The sequence below is a fragment of the Alligator sinensis genome, unplaced genomic scaffold, assembly GCF_000455745.1.
Source record: "Alligator sinensis unplaced genomic scaffold, ASM45574v1 scaffold768_3, whole genome shotgun sequence".
Classification (NCBI taxonomy): Eukaryota; Metazoa; Chordata; order Crocodylia; family Alligatoridae; genus Alligator; species Alligator sinensis.
Genome location: NW_005842135.1, coordinates 1,457,070 through 1,472,203, shown reverse-complemented (window position 1 = coordinate 1,472,203; position 15,134 = coordinate 1,457,070). Strand labels below are relative to the sequence as shown.

The following is a 15,134-nucleotide window of genomic DNA, read 5'->3' as shown; positions in this document are numbered from 1 at the left end:
AGATCTAATGAAGGAGATGCAAAATGACCAGCATTCATGTTTCTCAATTGTCTTTTGCTGGAAAGCCAAAGCAGGTGAGATAGTAGATGGCTATCATTCTGATCTTCCTTTCTCGGTGGCACTATGACCAGGAAGCATCATTTATAGAGCATTATAGCTACTTCATATTATATACATTTGAATTTGGGATTGGTTCTTTTCCTTATTTAAACTTCTGAACCCCACTTTCTTGGGGGTTTCTGCTTTTTCATAAGTGTTTGCTTATAGGGGTGTATGAAATGGGCCCTATTAGATTTGGATTTGGATTCAGCCCGAATCAGGGACAGTGATTTGATGAGTTGATTCGGATCACTGTCCCCGATTTGATTCGGCCAAATCCGAAGGTTTGATGCTGATTCGGAGAATCAGCAATTTGGCCATAGACACAGCTTTAAATGTTTTTTCTACATACCTCAAGGTAGCAGTGCGGTTCGTGAACGCTGTGATGCTGGGGCAGATGAAGAGTCCCACAGGAGTGCGGGGGCCCCCACCGTGTGCTTGGCAGTGAACCTGGAAGTGGACCAGAAGTACTTCTAGGCCACTTTTGGGTCCACCGGGGATCACACAGTGATCAGCCGCGGGGGGACCCCAGGTGGCCCCCCAGACCCAGGAGGCACCAGTCACTGGGGGGCGGGGGGTGCCCCACGCGCTCCCCGGAGGACCCGGAAGTGGACTGGTCCACTCCCAGATCTGCTGCTGAGCATGCTGGGGAGCCCCTTGCACTTCTGTGGGACACTCCATGCACCCCAGCATCGCCGCATTCACAAGCTGCCTGCTACCTTGAGGTATGTAGAAAAAACATTTAAAGTTCTGTCTGTGTCCAAATCACCAAATCTTTCCGAATCTCTCTGAATTGATTTGGAGGGTTCCAATTTGATTCTGAGAGATTACAGGGTCTTCTGATTTGATTTGGATTTAGAGATTTAGCCACCGAATCGGGCCAAATCTCTGACAAATCGAATCGGAGACCGGAGCTTCGCACAGCCCTGTTTGCTTCACATTGTTATAATTTATAATTAACTGTGGTTTATTTTTTCCAGTTATTATCTCCTTCACTTCCCAAATATCCATTTTGCACACATGCCTATGGTGTTTGGCTCAGGATTTTGCCTCCTATTTCATAACTATATAGGTTATTTACTCATGTCAAGGACTTAATAAGCCTCAGGCCTGATGTCACTTATGTCAAGACTCTAAAGGACAAGTCCCAAGGTCCCACAATATCCCTGTTTGTATTATTGCTTTAATGCCTAGGATTACATTAGACGTAAGTTGGAATATTGTGGCAGGGATGGGACCAGGAAATACAGGAAAAGGAAGATTTTTGGGGGGCATCTTTTACTGCTATCTTTTTTGTGTAATTGATAGAGATGTTAGACCCTTCTGTAGGACATTTCTAAATCCCCGTGTCATTCTTTCTCAGTTTGTTCCCCTAGCCCATCTCATGTAATATAATAGCATTATCAGATTCTTTAGAAAGCCAGTAAAGATTTGTGGGGAAGGGAGACTATCAGAATGTGGTAGATCTGTATTTTCCTTAGCTCAGTGTGATATGATCTTAAAAAAAAATCCATTCTTCTTCCAGGCTTCCCCCATTAGTGCCCAAACATCCCCTCTGCAACCATCAGAGCAGAATAAGAATGTACAGTCTGTTCCCAGAATGCAGCCAAGCATAAGGGAGGGGACACCTTCTCTACTAACTAGCAAATATATCTATTGGGCTCTTGGTCCATGGCAAGGTTGTTCAAGATATTGTCACACCTGGTCACTTCTCTTTGACAGCTGTTACTTTGTACTGCTGAGACACCTTCCTTCTTATTAGCCTCATGTTTTGTGATCTGTGTCCTATCACTATGGAAAGTTTTGACGTTGTGGAAAGTTTCTGGCCACAAAGAGATCAGATCAGAACTATGAGGAGAAGCAAATGCTGCGAAATTTCCTATCCTCATCTCTCATCTTCAGGACTCACCTTTTGGTGTCCAGCCTTCTCCTTCAGGATGGGATGCAACAGAGTTTGGAGGGTTGTATCCAGAAGCCAGGCAGTGCAGGATCTGGTCCTCCCAAGAAGGGGCAGAATTTGAAGGACAGAGAAGAATGGACATAGCCAGCAGCACCATCTGGCAGGGTGTAGTCACCACTTTTGCATGGAGTGGGAATACAGCTTTGGGTGCAACTTCTAGCACTAAGGGGGTATTGCTTTCTGGAAGGGGAGGCAAAGGGAAGGAGAGGAACAGAGCTTCTCAGAAAGACCTATAGTAATATTGTTTGTATTCCTGGAGTGATCAGGACCCCAGTGTGTGTAATAATGCCTAGCTCTAGTACAGCACTTTTCATCAGTAAGTCTTTGACAGGAGGTCAATATCATTATTCCTCTTTTACAGATGGAGAAACAGAAGCACTGGGAGAAGTGACTTGACCAAGATCATGCATTGGGCCATTGACAGAGTTGGGATTTGAACCCAGGTCTCCTGAGTTCCAATCCAGTGCTTTATCCACTGATGCTCTAAGTGTTAATTCCAGCATATGTAGTAGCCCTTGGGATGGACTTTGTAACAAGTTAAAATAGGAGCTTTTCAGAATAAGAACGTTTGGGTGGAGACCTCCCAGTTAGGAAGGAGCATAGATGGCTAGGCGATCCCATTTCTCACATGAATTCCTCTGAGGCTTTAAGCTTTGTAAGACAAAAGAAACCAAACTTATTTGTGGCATCACACCAAGAGGATTGGAAAGCACTGTTTCTTCAGGCTGGCTAAGCCAACAGAGAGAGCACATCACATCATAAGGATAACAGTGCATTAAGGCACAATTATTATCACCCACCTGGACAGCCGGTTGCAACCATAGCAGCAACAAGCAGCGGGGGCATTCAACATGTATGAGACAATAATTAATTAGGGAAGAAAAGGTTTGGGTGAAAAAAGAGATGGGTTTAGCACAACAGTGAGCTGATGAAGGCAAGGGGCAGCCAGCAGTAAAAGCAGGTAGTTTAAAGTCATGACCCTAATGTCTATTGCTAGTTTAAGGAGAGGGTGTGGCCTGTTAGTTAGGGTGACAGGGAATTGGGACATCTGGGGTCTGGTGCTGCCACTCTCTGTGTTTAGTCTTGGGCAGGTCACTTAGCCTTCTGGTGCCCACACTTCCGCATCTGCAAAGCAGAGGTAATGATATTTTCCTGCCCCAGATGAGGGTTTCCTTGTTAGCAAGCTGTACAAACCATGGGAGGGGACAGTAACAGGAGTGCAAAGTATCACTAGTGTTCGTTCTCGAACTGTGAAGAAGTTCTTCCTAACGTCCAATCTAAATCTGCTCTCTGCTAGCTTGTAGCCATTATTTTTTGTAATGTTCGTTCATGAAGTATTTGGCAGAAAAGTGCTAAAAGAAAATCCCATTATGCTACCCTGACCTTGGTACACTCCTGGGCAGATACATAAAATACATTAGAAGAATCTTCATTTTCAAACTTCATGCAATCCGTGCTCTGGCTCAGAAATACCACACTGAATAGAGATTGCTTTTCTTTTTTTCTTGCATTTGGCCTGTGTATTTGTATTTATTTGCAGATAAGTTGATGGAAGAGACAGAGGAGCTGTGTCTGCAAAGGGAGCAGAAAGAGGTGGGTGCTCTTTCCAAAAACCAATCAAACAGGCCCCCTTCCTTCACCTTGTAGAGCAAAGGAACTAGAATTTAGGAAAATTGGTTCATTTGAGGAGGCTGAGGTAAGCCAACGAACAGTCAGTTAATCACCATGCTCTAAAACTTCCTTGAAATGACAGCCATATCGGAGAGATGGGGGCCAACACTAGGGTCTGCCCACCTTTATTGATATATCTCTTCTTATTGCACTAGGCCCCCCTTCCATGATGCTCGGAAGTCAGTCACATTTAAGGAATAATGGCCTCGGGTTGAAAGTGATTGTACCAGGGAATGCTGACACCCATTTGACATGCAGCCTGGAGTAGGAGTGGCTGTAGGTCAGGACTGGGGTGCAGTCAGCAGAGCTGGAACAGCTGCTGGTGTTTCAGGAGAATATAGAGGTGTTCTGGTAAGACTTGTTGGGCATCCCCATCTTTCTCCCCCCAGCCCTGCCTTAGACTTGCCAGCATCCCTTAGTCTTGACCTGCAGTACCCACACTCCTTGAAGTTATCAATGGAGACAGCCAGGTAGTTAGGAGAGAAGCGCCAAAGGTTTGGGTTCAGTTCAAATAACTACCCAAAAATTCAGATATGTTTTGGCATGCATATTGAGCACCTGCTTGCCCTGACTGCAGTACAACAAGACTCTCACACAATAGGCTAGGCTCTCCTCCCACCTGCTGATACCTCCTTGAGACAGGTATAGGGACCAGGTTGTGTAGGCATCTTGTCCTAATAGGCTGGCTATTAGGGGAAAACTGAAGGCAGAAGCTGGCAGACCTGATGATTTGTTTAAGGTCCCTTCTGACCCTAAGTACTATAATGCTATGACCCAGAGCCACACAGGGGGTACAGGAGCTACAGTCCAAGCTACCAAATCTGAGGGGGAATTCCAGAGGTAGAGGCTGCATTGGGGACCAAGTTACCAAAGGTGAGAAGTGTTGTGTGACCACCTGCCTGAAAGCACTTTACAGCCATGCTGTGACACATGCATGGCTGCAGAGTGCTTTAGAAGTGGCTGATTGCATGACAAGTTAACCCTAGTTTAATTGAGGGAATCAAATGAAGGCGCTCCAAAGTAGAGCATCTTAGGAAACTTCTGTTCCCTAGGGTCGGTCTGTCAGCCTGATCGGGCCTGGGCTGATGCAGATCAGTCCCACCCCTGGTGCTGTCTGCAGGAAGCAAGGGAAGGGGAGGGAGTTGTGGGCTGGGGTTTGCCTGGCCTGAACTGGAGGAGGGGCAGGTAGATTGAAGCCCCCACCCCTCACTTTGCAGCCCCTCTCCAGCCCCCTCCAACTGAGGTCTGGCAAACCCCAGCCTGCAGCTCTCTCCCCCTCCCTTCCTGCAGACAGCACTGGACCTGCGGGGGAAGGGGGCTAGGAGAGAGAGGCTGCAGGCAGTCTTCTCTATTGGATCAGGTCCAAAGTGGAGCTCAATTTTCTACTCCCTTTAGCCAACTATCTGTTGGGTTGGGGGTGGGCGGATCTCTCTATCTCATAGTCCTTCATGTGAAGTGTCATGAGTTAGGGTGGGGACCTGCATGTCTGTCAACACACCCAGAGTCCAGAAAAAGAGCCCAGCAGCATCAGAAGCCAGAACAAAACACAGAGCACAAGATCCAGGGCAGCTTACCACAACATACCTTCAGGTAGAACTGCTGAATAGTCTGCAGCTACAGGTGGACTTAAATAGGGAGACTGACTTCCCCAGCAGCCAACCCGGAGGCCCCAACAGTGGCCAGCTGGTTCATCAGCCAGGGTGGGGCTGTCAGTCAGAGTGTCAGTTTGGCCAACTGGACAGCTAGTCCAGGCTGGGCTGCCAGTTAGGGCCCTGACAGTGGGGGTGGGTCAGGGAACTTCTATTCCCTCTAGAATCTTCAAAAGTGGATGGCCCAATTCTTTGTCCTCTGGGGCCAATCTATTCATAGATTCATAGATGCTAGGGTTGGAAGGGACTTCAACAGATCATTGAGTCCAAACCCCTGCCTAGGCAAGAAAGAGTGCTGGGGTCAGATGAGCCCGGGGTCAGATGACCTCAGCCAGATGCCTATCCAGCCTTCTCTTAAAGATCCCCAAGGTAGGGGAGAGCACCACCTCCCTTGGAAGCCCATTCCAAATTTGGTCACCCTTACCATGAAGAGGTTTTCCCTGATATCTAGCTTAAATCTGCTCTCTGTCAGTTTGTGACCATTGTTCCTTGTTACCCTAAGAGGCGCCCTGTTGTACAGAGCATCTCTGATCCCTTGCTGCATCCCCCTAATAAATTTGTAAAGTCAAGCACTTCCACCCTACTAGTTATCTTACCCACCCTGTGCCATATGGTGAATTTGATTGATCGGTGGTCACTGTTCCCAGGGTGCCCACGAATCTGCAGCTCCCCTACCAGGTCCTCTCCCGTAGCCAACACCAAGTCCAGTAAGGCATTCCCCCTAGTGGGACCGTATACCCTCCTGCGTTAGGTGAAGGTCCTCCACACAGGTTAAGAACCTATGTGAACGGTTGGATTTGGCTGACTGCTCCTCCCAGCAGATGTCAGGGTAGTTTAGCTCCCCCATGACAACCATGTCCCTAGACTGTACAGCCTCTGAGAGCTGCCTCAAGAATTCTAAGTCTAGCTTTTCTTCTTGGTGTGGGGGTCTGTAGCAGACCCCCACCACCAAGTCCCTTTCCCCTTGACCTCCATGTATCCTAACCCACAATGCCTCAACTTTCTCCTCCTCTGATCCCATTTTAATTAGGGTAGATGTATAATGCTCCTTTTATAATGCTCTTATTGTTCCCTTTGGCTTATTTTGGAGAGGCTGGTTAGTAGGTCTGCTACACATCTCATAACAATGGAAAGGGGACCTTTTTACCATGTTACTAAAAGAGTGATGAAGGACACTGCGGCCTGTCTTTCTTTTTCAAAGCTAGCCATGGCTTGTTTAATGTCCATAAAGAGCTGACAGGACCAAGGGGAGTTTCTAAGGTGTCCATTAGTAAAGAACAAATGTACATATGATCTGCATGAGTTTACCTGACCAATGTTCTAAGGGTCTGCAGGGCTTTGCAGCCAAGTTTCAGAAAGCACTGTTTGAATCATACATCTGCTGTATAGATACAGATTCATAATGGAATATGTTGTCTGGTTCAAGCAAGATTGAAGGATATTCATGAGGCTGCTGTAGGAGCACCATCTTTTGGTTAGGTCCAGTACAATCTAAGCTGAAATGCAAAGAAGTCTTTTTCTGTATGATATAGTCACATGCCCCTGTATAAAAGGAACACAGGTGGAATAAAACACAGTCATTCTGACCAGGTATCATTGCTTCATCCAGATTGGGAACAGAAGTGACATATCATTGTTTATCATTGAGCACAGACAGCAGTGATGGCTAAACACCCTTTGGCTAGATAAACATTGCAAATGCCTAACTGTGTATTTCATGTTGTTGATGCTTTGGGTATGTTATTAGCCTCCATAAGGGCTAAAGAAAAGTCTAAGTAAAGGAGGTCATGTTTTTCCAAGAGCAGTTCAAATAAAAAATGATGCAGGTTACCAAATGTTAAGCAGTGCACTTGTATCTTCCTCTTGCCTGTCAGGAGTTGGAGCGTCTTAACCAGGTGCTGGAGGCAGAAAAGCAGCAGTTTGAAGAAGTGGTACAGGAGCTACGGCTGGAGCAAGACCAGATTAAACGGTAATGAGGTCCAGCCAGGGAGAAAACCAAGCAGAGGAGTGAGAGGGCTGGCCCCCTCTGCTGGGGGAGGGCAAGCAGCCTCAGTTGCACTTGCGTTCTGGCCCTCACCTGCTTGATTTAGAAGAGTATAAGTAGAATGGCAGCATGAGGATCACACAGTGTCTATCAGTGCCATGGGGATGGCTGCAGGTGTAAGCATATACTCCTGAGTAGGGCCATCTTTTCCCTTTCAAGTACTTACAGTCCTGGCATGTGAGAGCATGTTTGTTTCTGGCACATGTAGACTACATCTCTCGATAGAGTGATGCTCTGGATTGGTTTGGATCCTAAAAGTGTCAAGTTTATCAGCAGGACAATATCCAGCTGCCAGACTGGGAAGAGAAGTGACATATCACAACAGTGGAAAGGGGACCTTTTTACCAAGTTACTAAAAGAATGATGAAGGACACCAGGGCCTGTTTCTATTTTTGCAAAACTGGCCATGGGTTGTTTAATGCCCACAAAAAGCTGACAGGACCAAGGGGAGTTTGCTTAAGTAAACCCAAAGAGAAGCACTGTCATTGCAATGGGGATTCTCCACTTCTGCTGGAGGTGAGAGGAGGCTGTATCTCTGGCTGGTCCGAGCATCCAGTAGTACTTCTGATCTCAGGTTCCACATGGTAGCCTCCTATTTCACGTGCTGCATTCAGGGACTGATGGAGGATCCTCTTATTTTCTACAGGAGAGTTGTCAGTTGAACCATAGAGTGTTTATAAAGTTCCTGTGGTGACCCCAGGACAGCTGTTGAGAAACAAGACCTGCCTTCTTGATTGAGCTCCACCTTAGCCACAGGCTGAAAAAATGTTGTGTGGTCACCAGTAGAGCAGTGCAAGTATTCTATATGCTGTACTGGGGCCATCCAACTAAGCAGCTGTGGGCCACACACCACGTGGGCTGCATCGGCATATGCCACAGGCCCTGCAGGCCGCACGCTGCATGGGTACTCTTCTCTGACTGCACCGCACTATACAGGTGCCCTGGGCTGTTGGTTCCTCCAGCACTGTGGGTGACATCATGCCATACCACTGTGTCCCCAGGGGTGGGGAAGGAAGAGAAAGCTGGAGGAGGGAAGAGGAGCCCAGAGAACCTGGCTAGCTGGTAACTGTGGTTATGTCCCCAACAGGAAACAGACTGATTTCCCTACCCCACTCCATCCCCACTCATTTACAGGGCCAGAAGGAGCTAATCATTATTAACAATTTTTAATGTATTCAAGACATAACATAGCTAACATTCTCCAGCCAATGTATATGCCTGGCATTTCCACTTTTTGATGGCATCCTTTACAAACTAGCAGTACAGTGTCTTATATTAATGGCCCTAAAATCTACAGCCTCTAGTTGTATGAGTGCAATGTCTAACATTGGAAACACACAAAAGTATGTTACCATTGTTTCATCTTAGGGAGCTAGAGCTGACAGCCCGGTCTCTCAAGGGAGTGGAGGAAGAGAAGAAGGATCTGCGAAGCCTGACAGAGTCCTTACAGAAAACACTGGAGGTGAGTGCTTTTTGATTCATAGATTCATAGATGTTAGGGTCGGAAGGGACCTCAATAGATCATCGAGTCCGACCCCCTGCATAGGCAGGAAAGAGCGCTGGGTCTAGATGACCCCAGCTAGATGCCTATCTAACAACCTCCTCTTGAAGACCCCCAGGGTAGGGGAGAGCACCACCTCCCTTGGGAGCCCGTTCCAGACCTTGGCCACTCGAACTGTGAAGAAGTTCTTCCTAATGTCCAATCTAAATCTGCTCTCTGCTAGCTTGTGGCCATTATTTCTTGTAACCCCCGGGGGCGACTTGGTGAATAAATACTCACCAATTCCCTTCTGTGCCCCTGTGATGAACTTATAGGCAGTCACAAGGTCGCCTCTCAACCTTCTCTTGCAGAGGCTGAAAAGGTCCAGATTCTCTAGTCTCTCCTCGTAGGGCTTGGTCTGCAGGCTCTTAACCATAAGAGTGGCCCTTCTCTGGGCCCTCTCCAGGTTATCCGCATCCCTCTTGAATTGCAGCGCCCAGAATTCCACGCAGTACTCCAACTGTGGTCTGACCAGCGCCCGATAGAGGGGAAGTATCACCTCCTTGGACCTATTCGTCATGCATCTGCTGATGCACGATAAAGTGCCATTGGCTTTTCTGATGGCTTCGTCACACTGCCGACTCATGTTCATCTTAGAGTCCACTAGGACTCCAAGATCCCTTTCCACTTCCGTGCCACCCAGCAGGTCATTCCCTAGGCTGTAGGTGTGCTGGACATTTTTCCTCCCTAGGTGTAGCACTTTGCATTTCTCCTTGTTGAACTGCATTCTGTTGTTTTCTGCCCACTTGTCTAACCTGTCCAGGTCTGCTTGCAGCTGTTCCCTGCCCTCCGGCGTGTCCACTTCTCCCCATAGGGAGTTCTCAATAGGACTTTGGGCAAAGTCCTATTGAACTGAACAGCAATTAGAACGAGTGTCCCATATAAATTATTCTGAAAGCTTTTAGAGTGCAATAGAGAATGAAATCCATCTGCAATGGCAATGATCCATCCTGTTATTCTTTAGTCAGGATATATGGAAGTATCCCTTCAGGGCTGGGGTGAAGCTGTCAGGGGGCCACTGAAGGCTGCCACTGCCTTGACCCTAACCCTGGTATAAATCAGAGCCATCACTGAGTATGGGTCTGTGAAGAACCATACATTGGCAGAGAATTTGTGGAGTAAAGCAGAGCCCTGTCGCATTCTGCCTTCACCTCTCATGACCCCAATCCCACAAAGGGCTAAAAGGATGACTCCATGAGTTTTATGCCTTCTGAGGAGCTCTTCTTTCTCTACCCCTTCCCAGACACTGTCAGCCCCAGGCAGCTGCAGCCAGGATCTGACTCATAATTTTGTACTGAATTTTGCAGGACGGTCCAAAACATATGGTAAAAGAATCTAGTTTTGTATTCCATTCTAATAGATTTTAGAGTAATTACTATAGAAATCTATTGGTTTAATCTCTGTGATTCTACATGGCTTTCCCATAAAGCATGGCCATCTTGCTTTGCTTTATCTCTTCAGCGCACTGCTGGGTGGTTTGGGTTCAGTCTGAGCACAGGGCAAAAATTCTGAGTGTGGATCTTTCCTAGGCCAGGCTGAAAGAGAGAGCACTATGGTGATTATTGACTCCAGAGTTGCAGTTGAGAAGAGGAACCCAGAGTTTAGCTGGGTAAGGAAAGGAGGTAGACAACAGAAGGAAGGAAGGGCAACAAGGAAACTTTTGAGAAGAGGCAAGCAGAAAGCTGTCCAGCAAAAGAAAAGCAATGTTTGGAAGCTGGAGACCTGGCTGGTACTAACATGATCTGTTCCAACTCCTTCCCAAGGAGCTTTCTGTGGAAAAGCAAAGAACCCTGGAGTTGTTGCAAGAGAATGAAAACAAGCTTCAGCCTCTCCCCAACTTTAGCAAGCAGCAAAACCCCAGCCGGGGTCTGCACAGCAACCTCCGCCAGATTGAGGAGAAGATGCATCAGCTTCTGGAGGAGAAACTCCTAGCAGAGAGGAGGTGAGGATGAGAGTGATGGTGGGAAAAGGCTCTTGCAGAATGTCAGAGAAGGAAGGAGCTAATCTAGCTCTTGCAAAGGGAGTGTGATGCCAAGAAGAGCTGCTGGAACCTATTTTCAGACCAAGAACCATGATAAGCACATCCCCATTCATGTTGACCCAATGTCCGTTTTCTTCAGGCCAACAACCTAGACAGCGTGGCTAGATCTCTTATAGATTCCACTCCTGGGTTCTGGCTGAAGGCAGTAGAGCGCTACTTGGGCAACTGGTTCAAATTCAGTTTGGGTCAGGGGTGATGAATAATGTGGACCCTGGGTTGGCATTGCTTTGTGATTGCCAGTATCAAATGACCTTGGTGGCCATCTAATTCCCGCTGGTCAAATGCTCATATTGCAGATGTCTCTCCCTTTTTGCAGTCTCAGCAGAGAGGTCCAGTTGTGAATGGACCTAGCTGAACTCCTTTAATGTCTAAAGTTGTTTCTTTCAGAGCAGGGTGAAGGCATGAGGGCCTAGCAGTAAACAGGAATCCCATGCTACTGTTGCACCTGTTCTGTGGATAAAGAATATTAAACCTCCAGAACTCAGGGATCCTTTTCAAGTGCTGCACTTGCCTGTTTAAAAAACAGAATTCAAGTGCCAAGGGAATGCCTCAAAGTGAAATGTGTGCATCTCCAACAGAGGCCAACCGTGTTTGCAAGAGCAACTTTCCACCAAGATTCAGTTCCTTCCTTCCTTCCTATGAGTTGAGCTTGGGGGGGGACAGGCCTTCCCTAATGTCGATGTGGCATTCTGTGTGGCAGGATGAAGGAGAATGAGGAGCGGTCCCAGGCCCTGGAGCAGGAGCGGGAGTTTTACTCTTCTCAGTCGCAGGCACTGCAGAACTCGCTCTCAGAGCTGACTGCAGAGAAGCTGCAAACAGAAAGAGACCTCAAGGTACTGTGCATGTGGCCCACTGACTCTACCCCTACCTTGCAGTCTACTGCCTCTGCCACCCCTCTTCACTGTCCTCCCTACCATTAGACTCTCTCCCACCCTATAGGTGAAAGCAGGAGAGGCTGGAGGAAACGTATACCATGCCCCGTAAGTCATTAGGCTTAAGTTCTGATGTACCAGCAAGGTGTATTCTAGCGGGCATGACCATGCCCTGAGACTGCTCTGCCTCTACAACCAGATACTTTGTGCAGGACCTCATTTAGGGCAGAACAGGAAGTCTGTGCTGCCTCTGAAAAGTACCATATGAATTATCAGAGTGCTCTTGGCTACCCCACCTCAAGAATATTGCAATAAATGGACCAGGCAGCACAGTTTTGGAAACCTTTGGTACTCAATCTGAATTGATATACCCTGACCCTGACCTCAGCTCAGGAACATTCAATTAAAAAGGACAGGGTTAGTTTTGTTGTTGTTTTGTTTCTCCAGGAAGTCCCATGTATTTCCTGTTCATGGTCAGAGGGGTAAATCTGCCACAAGTACTTTCTCGGGTATTCCAACACCCCTGATTCCAAACAGACTCCAGAAGGTGGGGGCAGTTCTGAAATTGGAAAACCAGAGTAAGAGACCATCCTCCAAGCACTTCTGAACCTTAGGTTTGGGTTCAGTTTGAGCAAGTGATGAACTTTCATTTCAGACCTAGAGCTGTGATCACTTTAAAGCACTTCCCTATTCACATTGACTCAGTGTTCAGTTTTTTGGGACTGTTTTATTGGGATTGTGGTTTCTTATCCCGTCTACACTGGCTGTCCTTATCCTGGTCCCTTCTCATTCAATAAAACCATTTGCTTAGGTTCCTTACAACTCCTGGGACAGTTGTTTAACTAGGTTTTTTTTAGTGTTCCCCATTCCTCCTTCCCCAGGCTGAAGTAAAAGTACGTATGGATCTAGAGAGAAGACTAGGGGAGGCTGAGGAAGCCCTCCAGAGCTTGGAGCAAGGCTTAAATTCTGTTGATCGCAACGAGGAGAAGGAAGAGAAAATGAAAGCTGATGTCAGCAACTTGAAAAGTAAGTCACTGTTCCTTCACCCCTCCTACTGGTGAACATGGTTTGCAAGAGGAGCTATCTCCACAAGCCCTATGCCCCCAGGCCAAAGAACACAAGCTAAGCAAGGTGGTTTCTAGTGAGCACAGCATGTGGCCTAGGGATCATGCAGCTCATGTGGTATGTGGCTGGAGCGCCTACAGCCTCTGGCCATTCAGAAGTTGGACAGCCCTGATTTAGATGGTGATACAGAGAGGTTGTTGATGCCAGGGGAGCAGCAGTTGAGGAGGAGTGGAGGAGGAGTGGCTCATGTAGGATTGGTAGTGGGACCTGCTGCCTTCATTTCAACAGTGGAAATCCAGCTTAGATCAGTGGTGAATGGAAGCTACTACTACCCCCAAAAGGATGTTGTGGGGCTTCATGAATTAGTGTTTGTCAGATTCTCTGAGTTCCTAATCTAAAAGGTGCAACAGAAGGGCACAGTATCCAGATGCGCTTGGTCCATCCCCTCAGGCAGTGCAAACTGATCTCAACAGGATCATGCCCTCGGTGTCAAGTCTGTCACATGGGCCAGGCTGACCAGGGCCTTGTGTGGCCAGCATCAGTGCCTGCAGTGTCCCCTGGGCTGTCTCCTCCCTAGAGTTCTTTGAGGAGTGCATCCGGAGCGCCGAGCTGGAAGCCAAGATGCCCATGATCATGAAGAACTCCGTGTACATTCACAGGGCTGCCACCCGCCGAATAAAAAGCTGCCGCTTTCACTGCCGGAGGGCCAGTGCTTCATGGAATGACTGTAGGTGTTGGGCTCCATCTCCCCACTTAAACTCTGCAGAGCTGGGATGTGGGGTGGGGGTAATGGGATAGGTGAGGAGTGACTTCCACAAATGATTCGTGTTTTCTGTCCCCTTGCAGCGCTGTCGCCCTCGCAAGGGGCTGCAGGCAGAGAAATGTGGGGCTCTTCTGTCCGCAGAGAAGGCAAGAAACCTCCATCTTAATTCCTTCACATTGTGTGTATCAGGAAACTCATGTTAACCCCTTCATTGCCAGCAGCACTCTGCATGAGCACGGGGGGCAATATGCTCCTGCAGCTGAGTCCATGTGAACTGCTGTCCCATTGGAAGCTTCACGTCAAGGGGACTTTTGCAGTCTGACAGCAGCAAAGGGCACGTGTATCATTCCCTACCCTCATTCTTTCCCCTCTCAGCAGACAGTGGCATGGGTCCACGTGCTCCCAACTGTAATTGGATCAGGGACATCATGATTTCATTGCAGTTACTTGGCAGAGGTTCTTTGTTGAATCTGAGCTTGGGTCAGCTTTAGGAGATTGCTGGCAAGCGAGTACTCACCTGCTTGTGGTGCTCTCGTTTCAGTGAAGCAGTCACAGTCCTTCGTCTTCTCCCAGACAGAAGCAGATAACATCGTGGAGCTGAAGGAAGTAGCCAAGACGCTGAGCCAGGACCAGCACTTCCGGGAAACCCTTTATCAGATCATGATGTCACAGAAAGATTCTGCCCGTGGGGACAAGAAGTGAAGCCTTGTCTCCTTCCATTGCAATACATCCTGCAACTCAACAAACGCTAAACCACCGGGTACTGATGTCAGGAGGGCAGCTTGCTCCTTTGTGAGGAAAAAGGCAAGGCAGGGTGCATGCAACTCCCTGTGGTTGGTGGTTAGTTTTCCTTTGCATTCCTGAGCACTGCTGATCTCTTTCTCTCTCTCTGCCTTTAGACCAGCTGATCTGCTCTGCCATTCACTCCAAGTCCCATCAGTTTACTTCAGCTGTTCTCATTAGGACATGGTCTACCCAACTACCACAGTCAGCATTAAAGTGAACAACAGACCTTAGCCTAGAGAGTCCCCAGTCCCTTCTTTACCATCTAGTTTGCCTGTCAAATGTAGGTACTTTTGAAAAACGCCTTTAATTCCCTCAATGTCCAGGTAGCAAACCTAGCAGGTCAGATGAAGCTGAATTGCTGTCTGCCTTCTGTTCTGTGGCTGGGACAGGACATCCCTGGCTCTGCACTGTGAAGAGGGATGTTATTTAGTGCATTCCCTAGAGACTGCAGCAGTCTCAGCTCACTAAGCATGTGCAATAATGCCAGGCATAGAACAACCTCTTGGTGCAACAATTTTTAAGCAAATGGCAGTGGCAGAAAATGGACAAAACCTGGAGGGATGCCTTGGGAGGGCCAATGTGGCCCAAAGATTTAGGCTGATGAGAGAGAGAGAGCCTCCTCCTAAAGTAGCCACATATTTGAA

At 47.8% G+C, this 15,134-nt stretch overlaps 1 protein-coding gene across 1 annotated transcript in view; it reads left to right on the top strand.

Moving 5' to 3' along the window:
- Window positions 1–14,710, top strand: part of PLEKHD1 (pleckstrin homology and coiled-coil domain containing D1) — a 46,287-nt gene extending 31,577 nt beyond the window's left edge. The window contains exons 6-13 of the mRNA XM_006025184.3: window positions 3,600–3,652; window positions 7,254–7,348; window positions 8,792–8,885; window positions 10,727–10,905; window positions 11,705–11,837; window positions 12,758–12,902; window positions 13,519–13,668; window positions 14,246–14,710. Of these exons, the coding sequence (XP_006025246.1) occupies window positions 3,600–3,652; window positions 7,254–7,348; window positions 8,792–8,885; window positions 10,727–10,905; window positions 11,705–11,837; window positions 12,758–12,902; window positions 13,519–13,668; window positions 14,246–14,406 (1,010 nt within the window). The 3' untranslated portion in view covers window positions 14,407–14,710. The remainder of the gene's footprint in view (window positions 1–3,599; window positions 3,653–7,253; window positions 7,349–8,791; window positions 8,886–10,726; window positions 10,906–11,704; window positions 11,838–12,757; window positions 12,903–13,518; window positions 13,669–14,245) is intronic.
- The last annotated feature ends 424 nt before the right edge of the window (window positions 14,711–15,134 follow it).